This window comes from Mus pahari, chromosome 9 (assembly GCF_900095145.1).
Source record: "Mus pahari chromosome 9, PAHARI_EIJ_v1.1, whole genome shotgun sequence".
Classification (NCBI taxonomy): Eukaryota; Metazoa; Chordata; class Mammalia; order Rodentia; family Muridae; genus Mus; species Mus pahari.
The window spans coordinates 18,323,481-18,348,955 of record NC_034598.1 but is presented as its reverse complement, the minus strand read 5'-3'; the positions used below and the strand labels follow the sequence as shown (position 1 = coordinate 18,348,955).

At 42.6% G+C, this 25,475-nt stretch overlaps 1 protein-coding gene across 1 annotated transcript in view; it reads right to left on the bottom strand.

Moving 5' to 3' along the window:
* Nus1 (NUS1 dehydrodolichyl diphosphate synthase subunit) overlaps positions 1-25,475 on the bottom strand; it is a 25,966-nt gene extending 491 nt beyond the window's left edge. The window contains exons 1-5 of the mRNA XM_021205068.1: positions 24,855-25,475; positions 9,437-9,562; positions 8,403-8,552; positions 4,151-4,250; positions 1-951 (exon numbers count right to left, since the gene is read on the bottom strand). The exon at positions 1-951 is cut by the window's left edge and continues 491 nt beyond it. Of these exons, the coding sequence (XP_021060727.1) occupies positions 861-951; positions 4,151-4,250; positions 8,403-8,552; positions 9,437-9,562; positions 24,855-24,969 (582 nt within the window). The 5' untranslated portion in view covers positions 24,970-25,475 and the 3' untranslated portion in view covers positions 1-860. The remainder of the gene's footprint in view (positions 952-4,150; positions 4,251-8,402; positions 8,553-9,436; positions 9,563-24,854) is intronic.

Sequence of the window (25,475 nt, the reverse complement as noted above, 5' to 3'; positions counted from 1 at the left end):
CAAGAGCTGCCTTGGTAACTTCCCTCAAATGTGTATTTTTAAATAAAAAGCTAATGGAAACATGTTTTAAATGATCTGGGTACTATCCAGCATCTTNACACGAAGAAGGAAATCAAAATTGTCCTTTAAGAAGTTCCATCTTTAAGATGATTGTTCATTCTTTGTTGGGTTTGGGTGCCTAATTCAATATTTAAATGTTTTGTATTCTGTACATCAAATATTGTAAATTTTTTTCATCAAATGATCTCTATAGCCCAGAATAGACAGCAGACTCCCAAGTCCCACTGTTTACTCTAATGAAGAAATGAAATGGACGGAAATCTGAGGACGTTCCCTTTGCTCGGCAGATAAGCAAATGTGGACCTCTGAATGTCACTCAAAATGAGAATACTTCCCCTACAAGTCAATATATTATTCTTAAAAATTAAAGTTTGGTCACTAAAAAAGACTGAACAAAAATTATCCCCACCCACCCCAGACAACTAAATCAGTCCTACTCACTCCTCTACTCCCCAGACAAACAGGGAAGCAGCAGGAACTGAAGCCTCTGTNTCTGGAATCTCAGTTCCTAAGACACACACTGCTGTTACTTGCTTGAACTCCAGTTTATATACTCCATTCTCCAATGTGCCCCCATTTATAAATTTATTTCCATACACACACACACACTCACACACACACACACTCTCTCTCTCTCTCTCTCATTCGCACTCAAGTAAGACACTTTTTTGTGTTTGTTGATAAATTATGAGGAATATGAACTAGGTGCGTACAGGGTTTTATAGGTACTTTGTAAACATCAGTGTCACTTGGGTCCTTTTTCTCCAAAAGCCTGAAGTCACACTATGCAAGCAGGGAGGTTACTTTCCAAGCCGCTGCTCACAAGCTGCGTACTGTCGAAGGGCGGAGAAGAAGTCCTCATAGCTGATGTTTAGGTGAGAAGGCAGAGAGCTGAGAAGAGAGCACAGGGAAAGATTAGATGACACGCTATACTGCGGGGCTGGAGGGGTCCAGAAGCAAGGGCCGAAAAAAGTACACTGTTCACAGAATAGGCCAGTCTTGTCAAATGTGATGCGAGACAGCTCAAGCAAAAATAATCTGCCCTTCTTTTTACAAGAGAAAATTCAGATACAATGAGTTAGATTCACAATGTGTTAACACAAAAACCTATGTTAAAGTTAGAAATCTGTGTATTAACAATGTACCCAAATTCACTGCAAGAACTCTGCATGTTCTCGGGTAAAACCAGATACTTCTTAGCAGCTCATGGCCAGAGCTGTGTGCAACTCCCACACAGTGACACGGTGAGCAACCAATAAGTGACTGTGTAACCCATCCCCACCCACTGCTGCAGGAACACTTATCCTGTGGAGGCAAGCATAGGAAAGGCAGTATGAACACAGGATGAGAAGGTTCTAGGTACTTTATATGCATGAAATAATTTTCAAAAATCAGTATTAAAAAACCCTCTATTTTGTACAGCTTCAGAATAAGGTTTAGAAACTCAAAACTGTTAGAGCCAAACACATGGTCAGATTACAAAAGCCACATTCAGAGCTCCAGTCACATTACACACACACACACACACACACACACACACACACACACACACACACACACACACATACACACACACACACACCACCCTACTATTAAAAAGAAGTCCTGCCTGACCCCTGACCCTAGATTCTCTTCTGCTACAGCTGTTTACTATCCTTCCTCCAACTGCCAAGAATCTTGAAAGTGGCCGACTTCCCCTCTAATCTCTCAACATCGAATGAAAATAATGTCTGCTGCCAACCTTGTCTTACTATCTCTATTCAAATGATATTTGATGGCACTGTTCCTTAAATCTGCTTAAACCTCCAACATTCCTGTCTTTCACATTTTAGTAACTGCCCTATCTACAAGTGTGTCTACTCTGTGCCACTACCCTCTGTGTCTGAGGCTGCTGAATGCTTCCTAGCTTCTGATCCTTCAGATTACCTGACATCACCGTCTTAGTGTTCTGCACAGCATACAAACACAGACAAACCTCAACCAATACAAGCACGAGGAGAAATGTACAGACACAGGGACAGTGGGCAACCTGTTACGTGATAGGTGTCTGTTACCTGTGCCACTCAAATCCTCAACTCTTAATTAAAATGCCTATTAAAAAAAATAACAGTAGCCAGGCATGGTGGCACATGCCTTTACTTCTAGTATGTGGGAGGCAGACAGATCTCTTGTTGAGTTCAAGGCCAGCCTGGTCTATGATATAAAGACCCTATCTTAATAGTAGTAGTAGTAGTGGTAGTAGTAGTAGTAACAAATTAATCTAACTTTCACAAGCTACCTTACCGAGCTGCACAGCTTAGACTCAAGACCTACTGGTCTTCCCCTACTCTCCAGCTAACTTCCTGGCACTGACCTGAGAAGTTGCTGAACAATTGGCAAACCTTGGGGCAAACAGACACAGGCCTCTCAGAAAGATAGCCAGGCCTGGAGAACTGAGCTGCATGCACACAGTCCGCTCCCCCTTGCTCCCTGTGCCGTGACTGCAGCGGCTGGACAGTCGCCCACACTCACGCTCTCAAGCCTCTTCCTTTCACGCTGTCTTTAACTCTCAAACCTGCTGTTCTTAAAGGATGCTTTGGAGAGGTCCTCTGTTCTGACCATGTCGACCACTTCTAGGGTCCTTTTCTTTTTTACCCTTCTTATCCCATCACCAATTCTATGCATGTGTGTCCTACTAAGTGTTCCCATTAAACAGTGTACAGCCTTGAGATCATCTGCATCTCCCCTTTATAAATGAGGAGTCCCTTTACCCTCAGATTTCCTCTCAAAACAAAAATTCTCCCAGTCAATTCATCCTAAAACCTTAGGAGTCATTTCCCTTCCTCTCCTAAGTTTTACTAAAATTAGTAAAGTGCTATGGTATAGTCACATTCAGTAAATAATTCTCACAGGACAAATGAGTTCTAATATTTTTCCACTCATCCTGTAAAAGCTGAATATACTTAAGTCTACTAAATCTCTTTTACTGTAGCTAGCCATGGTAGCACACACCTTTAATCCCAGCACTCAAGGCAGAGATAGGCAGATCTCTTGAGTTTGAAGACAGTCAATGCTACATAGAGAAACCCTGGCTGGGGGGTGGGGGTGGGGGGTCTCTCTCTCTCTCTCTCTCTCTCTCTCTCTCTCTCTCTCTCTCTCTCTCTCTCTCTCTCTCTCTCTCTCTCTCTCTCTCTCTCTCTCTCTCTCTCATTCTAAAACAGGGGTCAACAAATAACAGTTTGTCTTTGTTTGCTTACTACTTTTGCTTATTAGACAAGGTTTCAGGCTTGTCCAGAACTCGGTTATGCAGGTCAGGCTAGCTCTGACCTGCTCCTCCTGTCGCAGCCTCCTGAGTATAGGAATTAAAGGCATGCTCAATTAACAATATATTTTTATAAGTAATAGTCATGTTTGTTCATGAGCAGTCTGTGATTTAGCTGCACTTGCTGAGTCAGGCAAATTTAATGGTTAAGCAGAAGACACACGACCTGAAAAGTGTAAGATACTCATTTTCTGGCTATTTTAGAAGTCTGCAAACCCTGTTGTACATGAGTAATCTCATTCCCTTCACTGTACTCGTCCCAAAATCGCATGTAGAGCCCCTTCAACCACCTTCTCACTTTGCTTTCCCCAATCCAGCTCTAGCCATAATGGCCAAATAAACCTTCCAAAATCACCCTCCAGTACTGCCTATGCTCCAAGCTATTTCCACTCCCTGTCTACTCGTTATTGTGCTATCAAAACTGTCTTCATTCCGTTCACACTATTGCTCCAACAGAGAATTTCCCCGCATCCCTACACACCACAATCTCTCTGTTGCTCCTCTTCCCACTCACTGTTACTATGATAAAATTGCTCATGCCTGGGCATATTCCACTTTTTCTGTGGAACAACAACTCCAGCATTCAGACTGTTTTCACTCATGATCACCTAAGATCACTAATGTCAATGTCAAACATCTGCACAATCACATACTTTACTGTCTGATTCATCTACAGGCCTTTATTGTGCCACTCATACTTATGCACCTGAGTTAAAGGGGCGGTATTAGCTTAGATCTAGTACAGTGCTGGGATCAGAGAACAAAGCCAACATACTTTCAGTTACTTACACGATCTCAGTCAATCTGATTTGCCAGGGAAGAAAGCCTAATGTGCTGTCCACAGGACCAAACTTCAACACTAAGTCAGGATCGGGGAAACCATGTGAACCTTGGGAATAAAGACACACATGAAATTACCATGAACCACTTAATACAAACATTCAAAGGCTTCTTAGATTTCCTTGCCTGTTCTCTTCAGAAGCCTCATCTGAATATCCCCACCCCCACCCCCTCCAAACAAGGACTATGTTCACTCCAAATGTGCAAACTGTCAAAAGTCCGTCCAACTACACTGATTACCTTATGAAGTAACTCAATTCTCACCCTCCAAACCCCCTTTTATCTTAGCATCTTGAGAAAAACATTGCTTTGGGGACATAATTGCTTATATTGGCCCCAGAACTGAGTAACTTTTAAAAAGAAAAAGTTGATCAAGAATTAACCATCTCTGGGCTGGACAAGTGGCTCATGATTAAGAGTCCGTAATGGTCTTTGAGAGGACCAGACTTCAGTTCCCAGCACCCACAACAGCAGCTCCAGGATCTGACGCCCTCTTCTGGATCCCCAGGGTACCTACACTCTTGTGCTTAAAAGCTTTAATAAATACATAAATAAAATAAATCTTAAAAGAGAGAGAGAATGCAGAAGGCAGAGCTAAGTAAATCTGTGAGTTTGAGACCAGCATGGGCTAAATAGTGAGACCCTATCTTTAAAAAAAAAAAAAAAAAAAAAAAAAAAAAAAAAACACAAAAAAAAAAAAAAAAGAAAATCTATCTCCTTTCATTCCATGCCCANCAAAAAACACAACAAAGAAAAAAGAAAATCTATCTCCTTTCATTCCATGCCCATATCTTAGCTACAAAACTTAAAAGATCAATTCTCAGCTACATCTTAAAAATTGTCTTCAGTGTTCCATTGACCTAAAACAGCCTTAAAAGAAATGAGGGGCCGGACAACAGTGATATAAAAAACACCTGAAATCTCATATCTTTTACTTTTACAAAACTTAGCCTATAAAACTGTAAAAGAAGAAAACACAAAAAGAAAGAATTGAGATTTTGGGTTAGGCAAAGAGCTCTTACATAAGAAAATAAATGTATATATGATATCTACACAATAAAAAACTGAGCTCATAAAAATTAAACACGTTAAAGAAATCACGTTTAACAATGAGAAAGTAAGTCAAGGAGATATTTGTAAACCCTGCATTTTATCGCTACTTTTTTACAAGTGCATGCTGACTATGAAAGGCTATCATCCTAAAACTCAACACTAAGAGTAAAGGTGCTCGCTGCCACGCCTGACGGCCTTAGATTGATACAGGGATGCATGTGGTGGGAAAAAAAAGAAATAACCATTACAAGTGTGTCCTCTCGTCTGTACGTATGTGCAACACACACACACACACACACACACACACACACACACACTAAACGAGCATATAATAAAAATAGGCAAAATATTTAAGCACATACTTTACCAAAAAAATTAGAGATGGCAAGTGAGCACATAAAAGATCCTCAACATCATTAGCCATGAGGAAAATTAAACACTATCACATACTTCAGCAAGAATGAGCAGACAGAAACGCCTACCTTGCTGACAAGGATATGAAACAGACGAAACACTCATTCACACATGATACAACTCCATTATTAGGTATCTACCTTTGAGAAAAGAAAACATACCCACACAAAGACATACATGCAAGTGGTCACAGCAATATTTATTATCAAAAACTACCAACAAAATGTCTATCAACTAATGACTGGATAAAATGAGCTATATTCACAGAACAGAATCCACTCAATGAAAGAATCTGAGTAATGAACTATAATACACTGAGCACAGACAAACCTCAGAAATAATATGCTTGTTGGGTATCATATCACACGCCTTCAATCCCAGCACTCAGGGGGAAAGGCAGGTGGATCTCTATGAGTTTGAAGTCAACCTGTTCTAAATAGTGAGTTTCAGACCAGTCCTGGTATTATAGTGAGACTCTCTTTAAAAAGAAAACAAAATAAAATTATGCTGAGTACATATATGCTCAATATTAGGCAGGATATGAAAATCTACATACTATATACAATTTCCAATAAGTACAAAATTTAGTCAAAAGGCAAACCAATGGTTTTCTTCTGTTAGCTTGTTTGGTTTTTTTTTTTTTGGGGGGGGGGGGGAGTTACGTACATATCCCATCAGTAACAGGAATGTTATGAGGGATCTCCCGCTCATCTTGGTTGACGCGCGGTCCTAATCTCAAGCATTGGACTGACGGGCATTGAAAGTCTTTTTTGGGGGGGGGGGGGGAGGCGCCTAAGGGAAGTATGAACATAGTCATAAAGGACTATTAGTTAGCTAAGTTTAAAAGACTGTAAGATCAAGAGAATCAGGACATCTGTTGTGAGAGTGTGTCTCCTAGTAATCTGAGAAGCTACACTCATAAAGTGTTACCAACCTAACTGCCTAAACCTGAGTTAACAGGGGCAACGGCAACAGTCATGCTACGGTGCACAGGACAAAAGCCCACGAGGCCTTGACCCTACTCAGAGAACTACAGGCAACCAAGAATGCTAAGAGGAGCATACCCACTGGTCATCCTACACCAAATGGTCAGTCCCAAACCATACATCCAGGTAACATTATACAGATGGAGAAGATAGTATTTAGGGGAAGGTAAGAGGGGTGGGGAGAGAGGGAGGGGAGAACAATTGATGCAGAAAAAAAATAAATTTAAAAGAAAATGTGGAGGGGTAATATGAGAGGATTTGGAGAAAAGAGAGGGAGAATACTAATCTCAAAAAAATAAAATAAAGGTGAGTAGTGGCAGCTCACACCCTTTAATCCCAACATTAGGGAGACAGAGGGAGGCAGATCTCTGAGTTTGAGACCAGCCTGGTCTACAGAGGGAGTTCCAGGATAGCCAGAGCTAANCAGAGAAACCTGCCTAGAAAGTATGTATGTATGTATGTATGTATGTATCTATCTATCTATCTATCTATCTATCTATCTATCTATGTGTATGTATAATGAGACATATATATAAAATATATACGATAAAAATAATTTCTAAAAATCTGTATACATTTTATTATAAATTAACAAGGCCTGAAGCTCCTAGGCTCTGCACTCCATACTTCCCTATGGGCTATCCGACGGTCATTTATGGGCCTCCTCAAGCTACCATTTTGACATATTTATAAATTCCTCTCTGATTAAGCTTCAAACTGTCCAAGAAACGGTCAATATCTCAGCAACTCTGACGAAATAGCTCCACACTGCTGCTTACTGAGCTTACTGAGCCCACACAGTTAACCAATGACAGAAAGCAAAAGGTGAACAGTCCACCGTAGTTAGCAAGTGAGGGCGAAGAGCCGGAATGAAGAGCTAATAACTGAGACAGAAAATGCATGGTTAATAAATAAGGTATATGGAACTCTATGTGAATGGATGAAAAATGATGTCTTGGGATCACAAGCCATCGATGGACATTAATTTTTAGACAGTTTCTTTCTTTTTTTTAAAACCATTAAAGATAATGCTAGGAAGAAGGACCACTGAGTTAAGGCAAAAGGTTCCTAAAAGGACCCCAGCGAGAAACAGCAAAGACTATCGTAAGCAGTATGGGGTGAGGTGGGGGATGCATGATCATACTTATGTATGAGCATTCACATGGGATGCTATATTTTAGCAGAGTATGACATACACAGTGGTTTGTCTGCATGCTATGAATGAATGCACAAAGGAGAGCTAAACAGGCTGCGTTGGGGAGATTGCCTCATAATAAATTGCTTAAGCTAACAAGGGAGAAACAGTGGAAGAGGACGGAAAAGAGCCACAGCCCAATGAAATCCCAATTTCCAAGAATACTCATTTTCTAAAAAGTCCTCAAAAACCCTTCCCTTGAGCCATCAAGATGGGGGAAGGGAGCTCTACCCAGCCTGGGAACAATTCCAGAAAGCTACTGTCTGACCACTGCCCATGTGCCCACACACATACCCAAATTAAAATAACTGAGTAAATCCCTCCTTTTATGAAATCTTCCCGTTACGTGGAAAATTAAGCCCCATATCTTGAAATCATTCTCATATGTGGGTCACTAAATGTCAGCTCTGTAAGAGGCAAAGCAATAAAAGCCTCCCGACGCCCCACCCCAAGACGGGGTCTCACTATGTAGTCCCTGGCTAGCCCTGAAAAGAACTGAAATACGCAATCACCTGTGTGTTGGGAGACAAAAGGGGAACCGGTTCGGACTTACTAAGTAAGCTGTCTAGCAGATCTACATCCAGATCTGTGGGCTTCCTCTGCTGCTGGGCTACTAACTGGCAAAAATCCTGGGCAGCTCGCACAATATCCGCTTTTCCATCTTCTGGGGACAGCACCTTCACTGCCGAAGGGCAATTTAAAACTAGAGAAAAGAACAGACAAGATAAAATGTAAAACACTCTGTAAGAGTCATGAAGACAAGGAGCCGCTCAAGTTCTTCTGTGTGGGTATCTTAATACACCTGCTTTCCCCCTGAACGGAGCCCCACACCCGAGGTCTATAAGAAATGGAGTCTATTTTTTATAAATACCTTTTCCAAATCCTAAACGTAGCTTTGTATAGTGAGTAAACCCTCTATAAATGAGACTATTTACAATTTTGTTTATCTAAAAATGCCATCTGGGGGCTGGTGAGATGGCTCAGTGGGTAAGAGCACCCGACTGCTCTTCCGAAGGTCCGGAGTTCAAATCCCAGCAACCACATGGTGGCTCATAACCATCCATAACAAGATCTGACTCCCTCTTCTGGAGTGTCTGAAGACAGCTACAGTGTACTTACTAATAATAAATAAATAAATCTTTAAAAATGCCATCTACACTCAAGAGTCAATTTAGTAGTAACATAAAACTACAGACTGAAGAAACTATGTTTCCGTAAAGTATGTGTGCACTATCCATATGCCTTCCTGACTCTGGAAGCTGATTTATAAATGTTAGGACTCTAGCTAACTGATAACAATGCAAAAGTACTACTTAGAAACATTCTTTCAAACTGCCCTATAAGAGATCCAGGTTTGCACAATTTATACACTCACTAACTCACTAATACAATTATACATCCCTGGGCTTCTCTTCTCAGGGACCATAAAATCTACCTGGTTAAATAAAGTCTTTAACGTGGATTCATTTATATAATGCCAGTTGTCATTTTATCATTTTCTGATCATTATCTCCTAGCAAGACAACTTACTGATAATAAAGAATAACAAAAATAAAACACAGAGTGTCCGACTGTCCATGCACTTACCTTGATCGTCTTTGTCATTACTATTTGCAAACTCTGCTGAGTATTTGGAACAATCTTGGCCCAAAAGTTCCTGTTGCTGTTTTAAAATTTCATCCATCAATCTGGAATTATTTCTCTTGAAAATACCTTAAAAACAAAATGATGAACAAATAAGCCCAAGCCAGGTTAGGGGATGCTCTTCAATGATAATGGATTTCTGCTGTGGATACAACCCTATACCCAAAGCTGCATTTCAAGTAAAGCAGAAATGACTAACCTCAAACTGGAATCTAAAGGGAAACATGACAGCAGAGCTGTCTTTACCAGGGTCTGGCTTAATTCTCAGTCAGAAAAAGGGCCAGCAGGCTGGAGAGAAGGCTCAGTGAATAAAAGCACTGACTGCTCTTCCAGAGGTCCTGAGTTCAATTCCCAGCAACCACATGGTGGCTCATAATCATCTGTAAGGGAATCCAATGCCCTCTTCTGGTGTGTCTGGAAACAGCTACAGTGTACTCATATACATAAAATAATAAAACTATCTTTAAAGAACTAGGGCCAGGGCTACCTAGCTACTTACTTGGAGGCAAATGAACAGCTGAGTAGGAAAGACTAAGTAAGACCCATGAACAAATTAAGAGGGCCCTCGCCTGAAACCTTTACTTACATAGTAAGAAACTAAAACCCAGTGTCCAGAAGGAGCTGGACTTTGCTCCTAACATCTTTTCTTTGCAGATTTATTATACACATAAAATACTACTGCCTCAGTTGTTTGAAATAAAAGCAGCATAAATTATGCACGAAGTAAAAGATAAAATAAAAGCAAAATTTAAAAAATTTAAATTCAAGTACAGAAGTACAAAAGTAAAATGTGATCTTCCAACCATGCACAGAAGCTAACATTTGTTACCACTGCATCCCTTAGAAAACAAAACTGCATTCATTTAATGATCTAACTTTGTAAAGAAAGGAAAAAGAAGTGGGGACAATGATGGATCAGGCAAGGAAGAGGGGAGAAGGGGAAAGGGAGAAGGGGAAAAGGGGAGAGAATCAGCTGTATGCAAATATAAGCTGGGCTCAGGCATGTAACAGCAGTGTGGTGGTATGAATGAAAGTGGCCCCTACAAGCTCCCAAGGAGTGGCATGATTTGAGATGTGTAGCCTTCTTGGAGAAGTGTGTCAGCAGGGGTTGGCTTTGAGTTTTCAGAAGCTCAAGCCAGGCTCCGGACTTATTCTCTCCCCCTGCTACCTGCTGATCCAGATGTAGAACTCTCAGCTCCTCTCCAGCACCATGTGTGCTCGCATGCTGCCAGGCTACCCACCATGAGCATAAAGAACTAAACCTCTGAAACATGAATGAGCCCCAATTAAATGTTTTCCTTTATAAGAGATTGTAGGGTGTCTCTTCATGGCACAAGAAAACTAAGACAAGAAGTAATAAAAAGCAATGTCTTCCAATGGGAGGAGGCTTATTAGAAGCAGCAAGACATGGGGGCCCACAAGATGTCTCAGCAGGAGGGCAAAAGTGATTGCTGTGTGTTTGTTCAAAGTCCATAAGGTGGAAAGAGCCAGCTTCCACATGTGTCTTCTGACCTCCATTCATATGCTCTGGTTCAAATTCACTACCACCACCACCACCACACACACACACACACACACACACACACACACTCTAAATAGATACATAATGTAAAACAGTTTCTTAAAGCAAGATTTGAGCTGAACTGAATCTAGGAATTTAAAAAGCTCCATATAGAGAGGGCAATCGATAGGGCAAATGCTTAGGACAAAGGAATCTGAAATGTACAACACAGACACAAAGGTAAAAGGGTATGTACAAGAAAAGGAGTGAGGGAGGCACCGAGTTTTACTTCATACTACTTGCCAGCAGGTATCAGTTTACAAGCAACGTATAGATAGGCAGCAGACTACTACAGGACTCCTCAAATAATTCAGCTATGCCAAGGACAACTATAAGCAATCTGAGTATAGAGAATATGACATAACAGGAAAATATAGACCATCCCACAGCGTTTATATTAGGTAGTAGAAAAATCACATTTCTTAAAAAGTATTTATTTGGGCACACATGCATGTGAATGTTAGAAGACAACTTTAAAGAAGCTGGTTCTTTCCTTCTACCAAAAGGTAGGCCAGGCCTAGCATGCCTCAGCGGTAGGAGGGCTTGGTGTTCTTGCAGACCCAAGCTCGGTTCCTAGTGCCCACGGCACCTGGAACTCTAGCTCCAGTGGAGCCTATGTCTTCTTTTGTCACACCTGCACATTCTCTCACACACATACACAAAATTAAAAGTTTTTTTTCTTTTACTTTTTCTCTGACTCGGGCATTTATTTTGACAGAGACTGTAAATTCGGAGTGAATGTTAAGAGCTGAGAGTGGTAGTGCACGCTACAATCCTAGAACTTGAAAGGTGGAGGCAGGAGGACCAAGAACTCAAGGTCAGCTTTCCTACAAAGTAAGTTCAGAACTAGCTTGGGCAATGTAAGGGGACAATACCACACCCACACCCAAAACCAAGCAAGTTGAGTTAAAGAAATACATCTACACAATAGTTCCAGAGAAAAGTGGCTAACATCAGAAACTATGTGCAGCAATGTTCAAAGCAGGCATACTTGTGCAAAGATAGTTACAGATGCTGTTAATTTCAAGTCAAAACTCCACATGTATAATATAAAAATGTCTGTGTCATGGCAAAGGGCAGATATAGACATGATATAGACATGGAAGTATTACGAGTCTCAATTATCTACTAGAATGAAGTCCAGGCCAGCCGGGCCACAGAATGAGACCCTGTCTCAAAGAAAAACAAAACAAAATAGACAATTTAGATTTTAAAAACAATGTAAAAATCTCAGTAACATTCCAGCCAGGACATATCAGTGTATTTTAAAAGATGGCTGAATGGGTCTGAGAGTTTGTTGCATAGGCACGAGGACCTGCTCAAATCCTAGAACTTGCTTAAAATTAGGAATAACCATTCCTAGTAACCATGTATGCCTGTAACCCTAATTAGGCAGGCACACAGGAGAACTGCTGGGGCTTACTGGCCACCAGCCTAGCTGCAGGTCCAGTCAGACGCCCTGCTTCGAGGGATAATTAAGCCAGATACCTTCTCTGGCCTCTGCAGTGCACATGGCCATAGGCACACAGCACACTTGCACTCAAATGCACTTCTGTCTTGCTTCTTCATATCAAGATCTCAGGAATCCCCCTCTTACCAATTCCTTAAGACCTACGTATTAGTCCTCACTCATTTTGCAGCTTTACTTTGGCTTCCATATTAAAAGTGGGACACCTCAGCATCTCTTGCTCTCTTTAAGGCATCCCAGAGCCTCCTGCATTCCCAGGAAGCTCTCTACTGGCACAGGCTAAGGTCTGCCCCGAACTCAAGTCTCTTGCCTCTGCCTCCCACAGTGCTGGAATCCCAGGTACCAATGGTGTACTTAGTCACCAAAGTTGGTCCTAGGTCTTCCAATCTTCACTCTTCCCTCCTCCGCTTCCCTGAAGCACTGACATCAGGATCTGTTTCCTTCTCACATTCTCCATTGATGGCAGGCCATCCTCCTCTTCTTCTTTTTCACTGAACCTTTGTCCTAACTCCCCCAAAGGGAGAGAACTCCTCAGCCCTCTCTCACCGCCATGTGCTTCTCCTTGAGTCTTCAGAGATCTTTAAATCCACTAGGGGACAGGACAAGGGTAAGATAAGTATGGCAAAATTTAGGATGTATATTTAAAGGTATGCCAAGAAGCCTAATAAGATAATAATGCAGCATCTCTATAAAATTAATGTAAAGACATCCATGTTGAACAAGATATTTAAATTTTAAGTAAGAAGCTATTGTTTTGTTCCCAATATGTCCAGTTCATCACAATACTCACTTCTACCTTAAAGTTTTGTAAACAAGTAAATGAGAGCAGAGTGAAGACAAGGCAGTATATCATAAATGGCTGGCACTCAAAACAATCAGGGCAAGCTGCGGACGGCACAGCAGCTCACACCTGTAAGCCCAACACTTAGGAACTAAACAATCAAGATACTGTGGATCTGAAACTAGCTGAGACTACATCCACAATTACAGGGCATCCTGGGATACATACAGCTTGAGGCTGAGACCTCATCTCAAAAGGGGAAGGGGGCTGTAAAAGAAAAAGTTATATGCATGTAGGGTTAAGGCACAGTGAGAACTCTAAGTGGGTGAGGTGAGTGGGCAAGCATCTGGTTGTTTCTAAAGGCAGCATGACCTGCCCAGCCACCCAGGCACTTTCTTCACTCCGTAGCATTACCACCTTCAGGCCACTACTACGCTAAGCTCTCTGGCTACTCTACAGCAATGGCTTCTACACCCTCATTCCTTCAGTCCACTGCCACTATAGAATCCAGTCACTGCAGCCCTCTCCAAGCCCTCCCAGCATGCTTCACTAGGCTACCAATTACTCAGCTTTGGGTACACCTTCTATCCTGGCACATTCCAGCTGTCATCTTCAATGACCCCGAAATGCATTAAACCACACAGCATAAACACTGCTGTCTGTGCTTCAGCAGTAAATGGGTAAAAAGTGCATGATTAGGAAACAAGGCAACCTATTTCTTTGTGGCTCTATAATCGGCAAAATAAGGACTGCCTTATGCTTCTCACACAGATGGAATCGCCCCAACTCCTATCCTTTGTGTGTCCTTCCCTGGCCTACCCTGTAGAATTCTCCTAATTCTTTATGGGGCAGCTGATGTGTCACTCCCCTCCAGAGACCCCCACCCCCACGTGTCCCATTCTTCCCCCAACACACATGGATTTTGCTCAAATTCCTTATTAAACTTAACACTGGACTCTTAAGTAGAACTAGCTTATCCAAACACCACCACCATTGAAATACACTCTTTTTTTGGGGGGGGAGAGCCTTTTTCCAGACAGGGTTTCTCTGGGTAGCCCTGGCTGTCCTGGAACTCACTCTGTAGACCAGGCTGGCCTCGAACTCAAAAATCCGCCTGCCTCTGCCTCCCAAGTGCTGGGATTAAAGGCGTGCGCCACCACGCCCGGCTGAAAGACACTCTTACCTGTGCATTTCTAGCTTATAAATCTCTTTCCCCAAGTCACTTTCCATATAAAAGAAATTCAATGTTTATTTAACAAATAATCTATGTACACCAAAACCTAAAAGGACAGAAGACTGAATGGGTACTTTGATTTCCAGGAACCTTCCACAATACAAGCAGACACTTCCTGACTGCATGCAGACTTTACAAGAAAAGAATGATAGAGCCAGACAGTTATCTCTCCATATAGACTGGCAGACAGTTAGAGAGAACCTTGCTATAAGCTGAGCTGGGAAGACAAACGGTCTGAGGCTTACCTGAATCAGATTATGAGGAAAATGATTCCTAATAACACACAGCTTGACCACTATAACTGATCATACTCTATGGCATTTACTTCATCCATGAAGTATGTAAGTATTGCTAGTGTTCATTTCTCTGTAGCAATCTACACACACTTCACATGATACACAAGAAAGGCCACAAACAGAAGGCTGGCTTTGACTGACAGATTTCTGAAGTAATAGCATAAGGCATGTGGAAGGTTTTTTCTCATTTCATAACCCGCCCTATTTGCCTTCTACAACCCAAGCTAGCTGAAATCAAGAATGATGGAATAAAAACGTTAGCACACATATCCATCAGAAAAGCCACTTTTAAGGAAACAGAATACAGTATTGCATTTTAAGCATTTATTTTTAAGACAAAGCTGGTGGTGCATGTGGCAGGGAGACTGAGAATTCAAGTCCTGCCTAAGTTACATAGTAAAACCAATAAAATAATTATCCTACCCTTGAGATGGTCAGACAATTGTCCTTAAGTGTTAAAGGATCCGATCTGAAATCTAGGTCTAAATTACTACTCACTCAGTATTTATCACATGTGAGTGTGTGTGTATGTGTGTGTACCTGCCATGTTTATACACGTCAGAGGACAACTCTGTGGAGAAGCTTTTCCACTCTGACATGGACTCTGCAGATGCACCTCGAGTTGTCAGGTATGGCAGCAATCATGTTCAGCTGCTGAGCTGTACGGAAAGCCCACAGTATTAACTTGAAGAAGAGCTATAGCACGTGGTGGTTTGAATGAGACTGCTCCCCACAAGCTCGTCTATTTGAACAGCTGGTCCTCAGATGGTGGTGGTGCGCTGTCTGCGGAGGCTTAGGAAGTGTGTGTAGTCTTGCAGAAGGAAGTATGTCACAGTGTTCCACAGGAACTGTGATAGTTGTAACTTGTTTTTTCTTTAGCTTTTTAAAAAAAGGCTTTCAGAAGGTTCACAGGGCACACAAGCATTCTTGCAATAAGTTTTGTAATGACATAAGGAATTTCTGTTTTGTTGCTATAACTATCTTACAAATGCTTCATTTCCCAAAGGAAAGTAATCATAAATAGAAAAGGCTTATGAAAGAGTCATCTTTGAAAACACACTTGCATGTACACAGGGACACACTCTAATTTCCATGAAAGGAAAAAATTTATGCTAGGAAACCTGCATCTCAGACAAAAAACAAAAAACAAACACAGAAACAAACAAACAAAAAAAAACAGGCAATTTTAATGTTTCTTGATAAACATGAGCTATATGTATTAGGAGTCAAACATGTGTTTCTTTTTATAGTCTAAGAAATGTTTGTAACTGTGGTACTAAAAACTAAGTGCAAAGTTTAGACAACAAGAGAATGTCCCCTGACCTTGCACTGTTAACACACTAGACTGCTCCTGCCCTAACGCATGGTAGGTAACACAGCTGTCCTGCTTCTGGACCTGCCCCTGGTGCATGTCTACACACGGCAATCCAGATCAGTGGCAGTGCAGTGTGTCTGCTGTCACTGATGCAGCACGTATCCTTCCTGTTCCACTCTCCTAGATATCTCAATCCTGGTACTCTACCAAAAACATGTGGTTGATTCTATTCAAGTTTCAATATAGAAAAGCCGGTAGTTCTGGAACTGAATAATGTAGTTCGGTGGTGGGCACTTGCTTAGCATGCTTTAAGGCCCTGGGTTTAAATCCCAGGCACCACACATTAGCCAACCAAGAAACCAAAATTTCCTCAGGTGCGGGCTATTACAGAGATAGCTCTACTATGTATTCTCTCAGCTTTCAAAGTTCATCTTTTTAAGGAATGAAGAATACTTCTGTGAGCATTTACAAGAAAGTGGAAAGAAGAGTCCCAGTTAACTTAATTATCACTTTGACACACCCACGAGTCACCTGCAAAGTCTCAATTGAGGGATCACCCAGATTGGAGTGACCTATGGACAAGTCTGTGGAGACTGATTACAGATACAGGAAGGCCCAGGACACTGTGGGTGGCATCATTCCCTAAGCAATGGTCCTGGGCCCTAGGAAAGTAGCTATGCATGAACCTGTGATAGAACCAGTAAGCAGTGTTCTTGGTTTCAGATTGAGTTTCTGCTCTGTCGTCCACCAATGATGGACTGCAAATTGTTTTAAGTACAAACCAAAATAAACCTTTTCCTACCCTTTTGGTCACAGTACTTTATTACAACAACAGAGATGGAACTGGGATATTATGTGAGACCGGAGACATTAGTCCTGGTAGTGAATATAGTGTACAACAGGAATTGACTAGAGGGTTTAACTTAAGAGTTGGCTTAGTAGAGTTATCACAGGTCCTGAATTTAATTCCCAATCCATGCTGTCCCAGAAAATTACTTTGCTGATAGGTGAAGAATGGATAATAGAGAGTTCAGGGGGCTAGTGTAGTAACACAAGTGAAAGATAATCTTGCTGAAATCTGAGTGGGACAGATGACACCAATACAAGGGGACACTTCAGACATAGGTACATACATAAGGCACAAAGGGCCGATGACAAGCGACAACTTCCACAGAAGGTAACAAGATACTCAGCTGAGTTTTCGACATGAACAACTTAATGAAAGTGACTCCTACTTTCCAGCATGGAGGAAAATATGAGAGGGCTGATTTGAGGGGATTTTCAAGAGTACTGTTCTAGACATGTAATATTGGAGATACAGAGTCTCAAGTTCTGAGGCAATGGGGCTAGAGGTACAAACAGCATGTCGACACACAGAGATTCTTAAAATCACAGGAGAGACACTGAGACAGCACTAACTGCCCATACCCACTCAGCACGCTGTTCATGGCCAAGCTGAGCAGAAAGACAAGGAGTCACATACATCTCACGTTTAGAAGAGAAACAAAAGAGAAGCCAGGCATGAGACTTAATGGGTACAGATGTGAATCAAGACATCCAAGCAAACATGGTGTTACAGAAACCAGAATATCTATATTTCCAACAGAAGTAAGTCTGCCAGTCTACATATAAAATTACAAACTGATCTCAGATTCCTTACTGGAGTCTTTAAAAACCTCTGCTCTGGCCTGGCGGCAGCAGCAACAGTAAAACAATGCTGGTGGCAGCGGCGTGCATGCTTTTAATCCCAGGATTAAACTCAGTACTAACTCAGGAGGCAGAGGCAGGCAGACCTCTGTTTGAGGCAAGCCTGGTCTACAAAGTGAGCTCTAGGACAGCCAGGGCTACACACAGAGGAAAAAGTCTCTGCTCTGAAAGGTAAATGACATTCTGGGATCAAACAGAGGTCTCACCATTCAGCCCACCCCCATGCCCAAGCAAGTGCATACTAGCCAGGCAGTAAGACATAACATGACCTTTCCAAATTAAGAAAATCAAGAAACAAGAAGCTTAAACAAGTATTCTTTCAACTAATCTTGCCTGTACTTCTTAAAGGTTCTTCAAAATTCATGTGAAATGTATAATCAATCTAATAAAATGACTTTAAAAAAATACACATTTAACATACCTTTCGATATTAAAACTTTTACAATTGTTCCTTTTATAGAAGCAGACCTTTTAAGAAACAGCTAGCGAGAAGGATTTATAGGACGAAGAAAAATAAACTGAAACAGTTTCCTAGTTATTAAGCTCCTCTGAACTATACAATTAAAGCAATATTTCCTTATGTACAATGCCTGGAGACCTAAGTAAGTTACCTGTTGGTTACCTTCATTTACACACAACCATTACACTACTGGAGGGAAATCTTTGGAGAAGAAAACATATACTTAATACTACAATTATTTTAAATGAAAACTATATTAAAATTTTACATGACTACCACAAGCGTAAACATCAATCCTTCTAAGCCACTGAACTATTTTATTTTATTTTAACGGAGAGCCCCATTTTATCTCACAGCTCAACAATTATGCTAGAATGTTAACATACAGCAAAGAAACAAATGTGTGCTGGTGGCTTCTTGTAAAGGCTTTAAGCACCTCAAACACAGAAGTGTGTAAGCTGAAGAAGACACTCAGGCTTTCTCAGCTCCAGCTCATTTTATTTTAGGTGTCTGTTTCATCAACATCCAAAAAACAAGCAGAGAGTTTCACAAATGAGGCAGCCACACTCCTCCCCTCCCTCCCCACCCGCATCCCCCCACTGCACCCCCAGCAACACCTCAGCTAAAGCTGCATGCTCTGAAACAAGAATGTCCTCCCAACTCTGCTTCCCTGATACTTGGATCAGCGGAGAGCAAAAGCTCTATGAGGTTGAGCTGCAGTGAGTAAACAGGTATCCCAGAGCTGGGGCGATGTTTACATCAATGAGATGCGAGAAGGAACACTCTCTGCCTTAAAATGTCCTTTATGAAAAGTTTCTATCACCTGGAAGTCAGTACCAAGGTACCATGGCCTGAAGATGATGCAACATGTCAGTCCATAAAGGGACTATTGTCTGTTCTCTAAATGGGGAAAGATCAACATAAGCTATAAGAACAAAAGCTTTAAAAAAAAAAAGGTTCAAATTCTAAACCTGTTTCCTTAGGGGATATGTCTCTTGGCTTTCTGATTCTTTCTTGAGCTGGAAATCTTTTAGACTTACTACATTTTTGCACAGCACATAGCACACAGAAAGAACCAGCAAAGGGGATAGCGAGACGGGCTCTTGTCTTTGAGCCTGGAAACCTGAGCCACACATGGTGGAAGAGAGCCAACTTCTACAAGGTGTTCTCTGACCTCCGTGAGTGTGCTGGGATACACACACCTCAGAGCCAGAACCAAAGAACTACGTGGCTTTTGTTTTTTAAGAATTTAACAAAAAATAGTGGTTTCTATTAAAATTTAATACACAGGGCTAAAGAGAAAGCTCAGTGGTTAAAATCATGGACAACTCTAGCAGGGGACTCAATTTCACTTCACCAATACAGCTGCCTTCGGGGTATCTACTGCCCCCTTCTGGCCTCCTCTTGTGGCCTCCACTTCCAGCCTCTGAGAATACCAGCATTTAAAGCAAAGAGAACCTTTCAGAGATGAAGCAGGGCAGGGATGAAATAACCTTAAGAGCCACGGGCTTGGCCGGATAGTCTAAAACCATGATAGGATTTTGGTAAAGAATCCTTTGCCAGAAAAAGGAGATGGTAAAATAAAATTCGAAGTTCTAGGAAGGAGTGAGCTACACAAAGGTGAGGTCTGGGGACACAGGTTCCCTCCCACTAGTTTCTACATACGGGAATGCAAACACTCCAGGTACACTGTTCAGTACCAAATACAATCCTGGGTGTATCTCTGGGCCTTCAATACCTCCAACATCTCCCTAATTCATCACAAGGACAACAATGACACTGAGAGTTATATATCTCCTGCTAGAATCTATGTCACAGGTCAAACTAGAACAGACTAATTCACTTTCCTGAAGGATTCTAAGGTTCCACTCTTGGGAAACAAGAGCTGTAACTCAGTTCCTTTTGCTTGTCACAGAATCTGTACAGCCCAACCACAGCAGGCACTCAACATGAAGCATAGCCTGGAAGGAGTCCAAAGGAGAAGCAGAGAGGACATCTGTGGAGCTTCTGATGTATGAACATCAAGTGCAGACAGGAAGAAAACACACGTATCTTTAGAGGTGCCCAAGGTTCTTAGGAGATCCAGGAACAGAGTAAGGTAAAGGTAGGTGCCTCACAAAGGGCAGGAGACACTAGCGTAGACTCACAAGGATCAGAGATAGTCATTTCCAAAACAGAAGGGGAATATTCCAGAAAGAGGTGGAAGCAAATAGCCTAAATGTAGAGATACAGAGGTGGTGGAGAAATCGGTTGTGAAGGCTGAGGTGGCACTAGGCAGTCCCTTTAGGGTTAGTGAGAATTAACTACCCAGAGATAAAGACAGAAAGAAGTTTTGCTGTCCTGTTGCTGAATCTCATAATACAGAAAATAATGCCTTGCTGACTTGTTTCTATTTATAATAAGTAACGCTACCCCCAAATTGTCCTCATATGTGAATAAGAATGTAAAAGCTGAAATGAGGTGTGTGCATGTGTCTGTGCACATGTGTGTGAGCACGTGCATGTGTAGGGTCTCAGTACCATATCCACTAAGCTACATCTCCAGCCCATGATTACTCTTACATAAGGCGCATGGCAGAATACCTTTTGTTCTACGTTCAGGTCAAACTCCAGAGTGCAGAAGCACCGCATAATAGCTTGATAAAAACAGCGATGCCTGGGTTGGACGACCTTAATTCAGCTGATCAGTAAGCGTTTCCTATGAACATTCAAGGACTCATTCTCAAACCTCCCTAAACCAACCTACTGTAATCATAGTACCAACACAACTGGGCAGTAAGCGGTACCCATCCCAACTATTTGGAGCACTGTATACTTCAAGTGAGCACAAAGAAGCAGAACAGCCCCAAGGCTATAACGTCAAGTACATTTAAGAAACATTTTTTTTAAAACACAATTCCTATCATAATCATTTTCTAAATCATAATCACGCAGACAAAATAGTCGATTCTCCTTATAAGAACTGTACACTCAAAATTTCCTGACCAATCTTCTAAGAAAACTTTAACTTTCAATGAATAAATACAGCAGAGGTTAGCATAATCAAAAAAGTTGGCAAGTATAATGAAAATGTACATAGGCAGGCTGGAGAGATGGCTCAGCGGTTAGGAGCACTGACTGCTCTCCCAGAGGTCCTGAGTTCTATTTCCAGCCACCACAGGTGGCTCACAACCATCTGTAATGGGATCCGATGCCCTCTTCTGGTGTGTCTGAGAAGAGTGACAGTATACTCACATACATAAAATAGGTAAATAAATAATAAATCTTTAAAAAAAAAAAAAAAAAAGTACATAGGCTTAACTGAATTGCTCAGGCTACAGTGCCAAAGGCCCAGAGTTCAATCCCCAGAGTGACCACCAAGACATAAGAAAGTCCAGGTGAAGAACGCATGCCTGTAATCCCAGCAGCAGAGAAGCTGAGGCAATTGAGCCTTAAGTTGAAGGCTAGTCTGCCAAGACAAAAGCAAACAAACTTGGCCATCAGTTCACAGGAAGAGACAAATGAAAGTAAATGTCAATGGGTATTTTAGTCTAAGAATTAGAAGCAACCTAGAGTCCATCATAATCAGAATGAATGGTATTTAAATACAGATTTGAGGTTGAAGAGATGTAGGCTAGGGGGAAGTTAAATCATAGGCTTGTCTCCACGGCGGCTGCTATCAACTCCGCTCAGCTCTACCTTGAGGTATAAGCCATTTTGCCCCTGAGAAGTAAAATCTATTGCCTTCATTCCAGACAGGCAGTGTGACTGCTTGCTTAAACCAGGTCCTAAGGCCTTACAGCTTTGGTCTGATTCTTGGAACCTTTGATCTGGAGGCAAGTGGGTCATTTTGAAGCCTCTATTATATAAGAAAGTCTACAGTAGCCTCGTGAAGACAGGTGACCATCTCTTCCACTCCAGCCACTATGAACCAGACATAAAATGGATGACACATGGCAACCTTTATGTCCCTGCCAACTGACTGACTGCAATCTATGTATGTAAATTACTGCAAGGAAAACTGCCCAATTGTACTGCATCAACAGGAAATTATTTTAAAACAGTGAACTTTGGGATGGATTTCTACAGAATGGCATGTGAGCAAAACAGCTGCCTGAGCATTCATCTTACCTTGTTTTCCAACATTCTGTGACAGAAGCCTACCTGTTATACTCACTGTTCCCAATGCCCAATTCAACACGCTTGTTTAAGGAAAATCTAATGGGAAAGCCCCCAAAGAGGTGGCATTTCCAATTCACATATAGGGAGGGACAAGGTGGTGTTTGAGCTCCAAATCCAATGTACCTTTGGTAGTTCCGATGCAAATGTCACTTTCCCTTCTTCCTAGAGCCACCGGGGGACAACAGAGCTTCAAGGGAATTTCCCCGTTTCTCTCCCTGGTCTTTCATACTCATTTGTCACAACTTACATATCAGCCTGCATTGATGTACAGTAACTATCCCTCCTTGAAAAGTTTTCTCATCTATGTACAAGTCAATACAAAAAACTTTTCTAAATATCTATAGCAAAACAATCTTAAATAGAGGAATACTAGAGCAAACAGTATGTTCTGTTCTCATTGACTCCTGCACGCTTTCTCGTGCTTAGAAAGCTATGGTATTTCATATACACCCAATTAGGGCTTGCTGAAAGAAAGAAACAGTCAAGAGCAAGGATATGTAAAGATCTCTTATTCAAACTATGAAATTACAGCCTTTAAAACAAAATGCTTTTAGCCAGGCGTGGTGGCGCACGCCCTTAATCCCAGCGCTCAGGAGGCAGAGGCAGGCAGATTCCTGAGTTCAAGGCCAGCCTGGTCTACAAAGTGAGTTCCAGGACAGCCAGAGCTATACAGAGAAACCCTGTCTCGAAAAACTGGAAAAAAAAAAAAAAAGAAAAGAAAAAGAAAAAGAAATGCTTTTATAGAAGCACACAGAATCCTTGAAGTCTATTCAGTTAAAAAACAAACAAACAAAAAACAAAAAAAAAAAATTGCTCCTTAAATCCCCATTTAGTTCTAGGTCAAAACTTGGATTAAGTTGAGTTCTTTTCATTGCTAATAATTCCCTCTAAGAGCATATGACACAGGACTTGAATCACATCAGATTGAGCAACAGGAATTGCAGGAACAAGGAAGTGTGGCTGTATTGTGAACTCCTACTTGGAAGCAGTCTTGTCAAACAACTCAGCTCTAGCCTTCCTTCCTACTGGATATACGTCAAGCCACTTTTACTGCCCTATTATATCCCACACTACTGACTGCACTGGGTCAGGCAAGGGCCATGTCTCCTCCTAGACTTCTACTGGTTTCATGAGTCCTTCAGGAAACTCTGTATTGTCAGTCTCTGAATATACTGCACTTTACCCTATAGGGCAAATTATCACTTCAGACAACAGGCTCCTGGGGAGCCATCCTCCTTGCTAGCTGTAAAAAAGAGAAAAGTAGTCAGAGGTTACTATTACCCCAACCAAACCCCAAACTCAAATACATAGCTGATAAAAGATTTAAAGGCAGAACTCAAATTGCTTCTGCGGAGCATGCAGGCAGTTTACCGGAGAAGAAAACAGTCATTTTTCTTTCCTGCATACCAATCCTCCTGACTCACTCTTCTCAGCACAGCTCTAGCTTTAAGGAAACACCAAGGCACTTAGAATTGAATTGATGGAAATGCAAGGCTGACATTTAGAGCCTCCACTTTATCTCTCTCCTGGTCTTCAATCCCCTACTCACATTTCATCTCCTCTACCCCACATCTCAAGTTCCTCCTTTCAGAATTTCCTTTCTAGTAGAAAGGACACTCCCCAAATGTCATCCATCACCTATGTGAGTGTGTCCCTTTCTCCCCTCCAGCCCGAGACGACGGCAAAATTCCAAGAAATATATTTGCCATAACGCTTTTAGGCTTGTTGTCATGCAGTAAGTGTTGAGCACTGTCCTTAACGAAACCGGAGTGAAATCCACTGCCTTGATTACTTGCAGGAAGACAAGTGTATCAGGTACTGTACTGGCCTCTAAGGAGAAATGGTAACACGTGATTTCAGGCCTTGTTCCAGGCCTATCTAAACTCTCACATACTTTTCAGAAACCCCATTCAAATGCCATAGAAATCCTACAACGCGGCTCCACTGCTTGGTCGCTCTTAAGATGAGTTCATTGAACCCCCTTGAAGAGACATTTTGAAGAGCACACAGACAGGTTACCTTCATCTCCCCGTTACTTTTGTGACCTTGGGTAAATCAGTTAATGTTCTGCACGTCAGCTCCCTCTTTTGTGAAACAAAGCCAGAGAAAACCACCTCCCTTAACGGACTACGATAAATAGCTTTTAAATGTTACCAACACTAACCAAATCTAAAGACTTTGTCAATGTCCCAGAAAACTGATCTCCCTTCCTCGAAAGCACCGGCACCGTGATTTTTTTTTTTCCTTAAGGGCCAAGGGCTACCGAAACTCGCAGGGCCCGGAGAGGGCGGCGGCCTCGCAGGACGACCGGGAACAAAGTAGCTAGAAACGGAGCCCTCAGACTCGGTCACCCCACCTCCCCCTGTCCCCCGGCCTCACCTTGGTGGTCGTAGACGCTAATGTAGGAGATCCCCACGGCCATACACCACACCACGAGGCTGGCGATGTCTGAGAAGCTGGGCTCCTGCACTTCCTCCGTGACCACCAGGCCCATGTGCACCGGCAGCTTCTGCAGGGACCGGACGTCCGCGCGCCAGCGCAGCCGGGGATGGGTGGCTCCCGGTCCCGGTTCCCCCCCGGGCGGGTGCCGGTGATGACGCCGGTTCCTGCCGACGGCCCGGGGCTTGCGGAACGTGAAGACGAGCGGCGCTAGGACCGCGGCGGAGGCGGCGCGACAGCAGCGCCGCCAGATCCAGTTCCAGGAGCCGAAGCGAACGCGGAGCCAGGAGGTGAGCGTGAGGTGCAGGCAGAGCAGCGCGTGCAGCACCCGCCACACCAGCTCGGACAGCCCCGTCCTACTCCTGTGGCGCTCGGGCCCCGTCGCCTCCCTCCGGCCCACACCCGCGGCGCGACAGGGTCTTATCCGCCCCGGCGGCCGGCGCGGGCCATCGCTCCGCGTCCCCCCACCCCCCGCGCCCGAGCCCCTCGCCACGGCCAACACCTCACCTAGCCCCCGCCGCCATCTTCCTCCGCCCTCGGCAGCCCCGCCCCCCGTGAGTA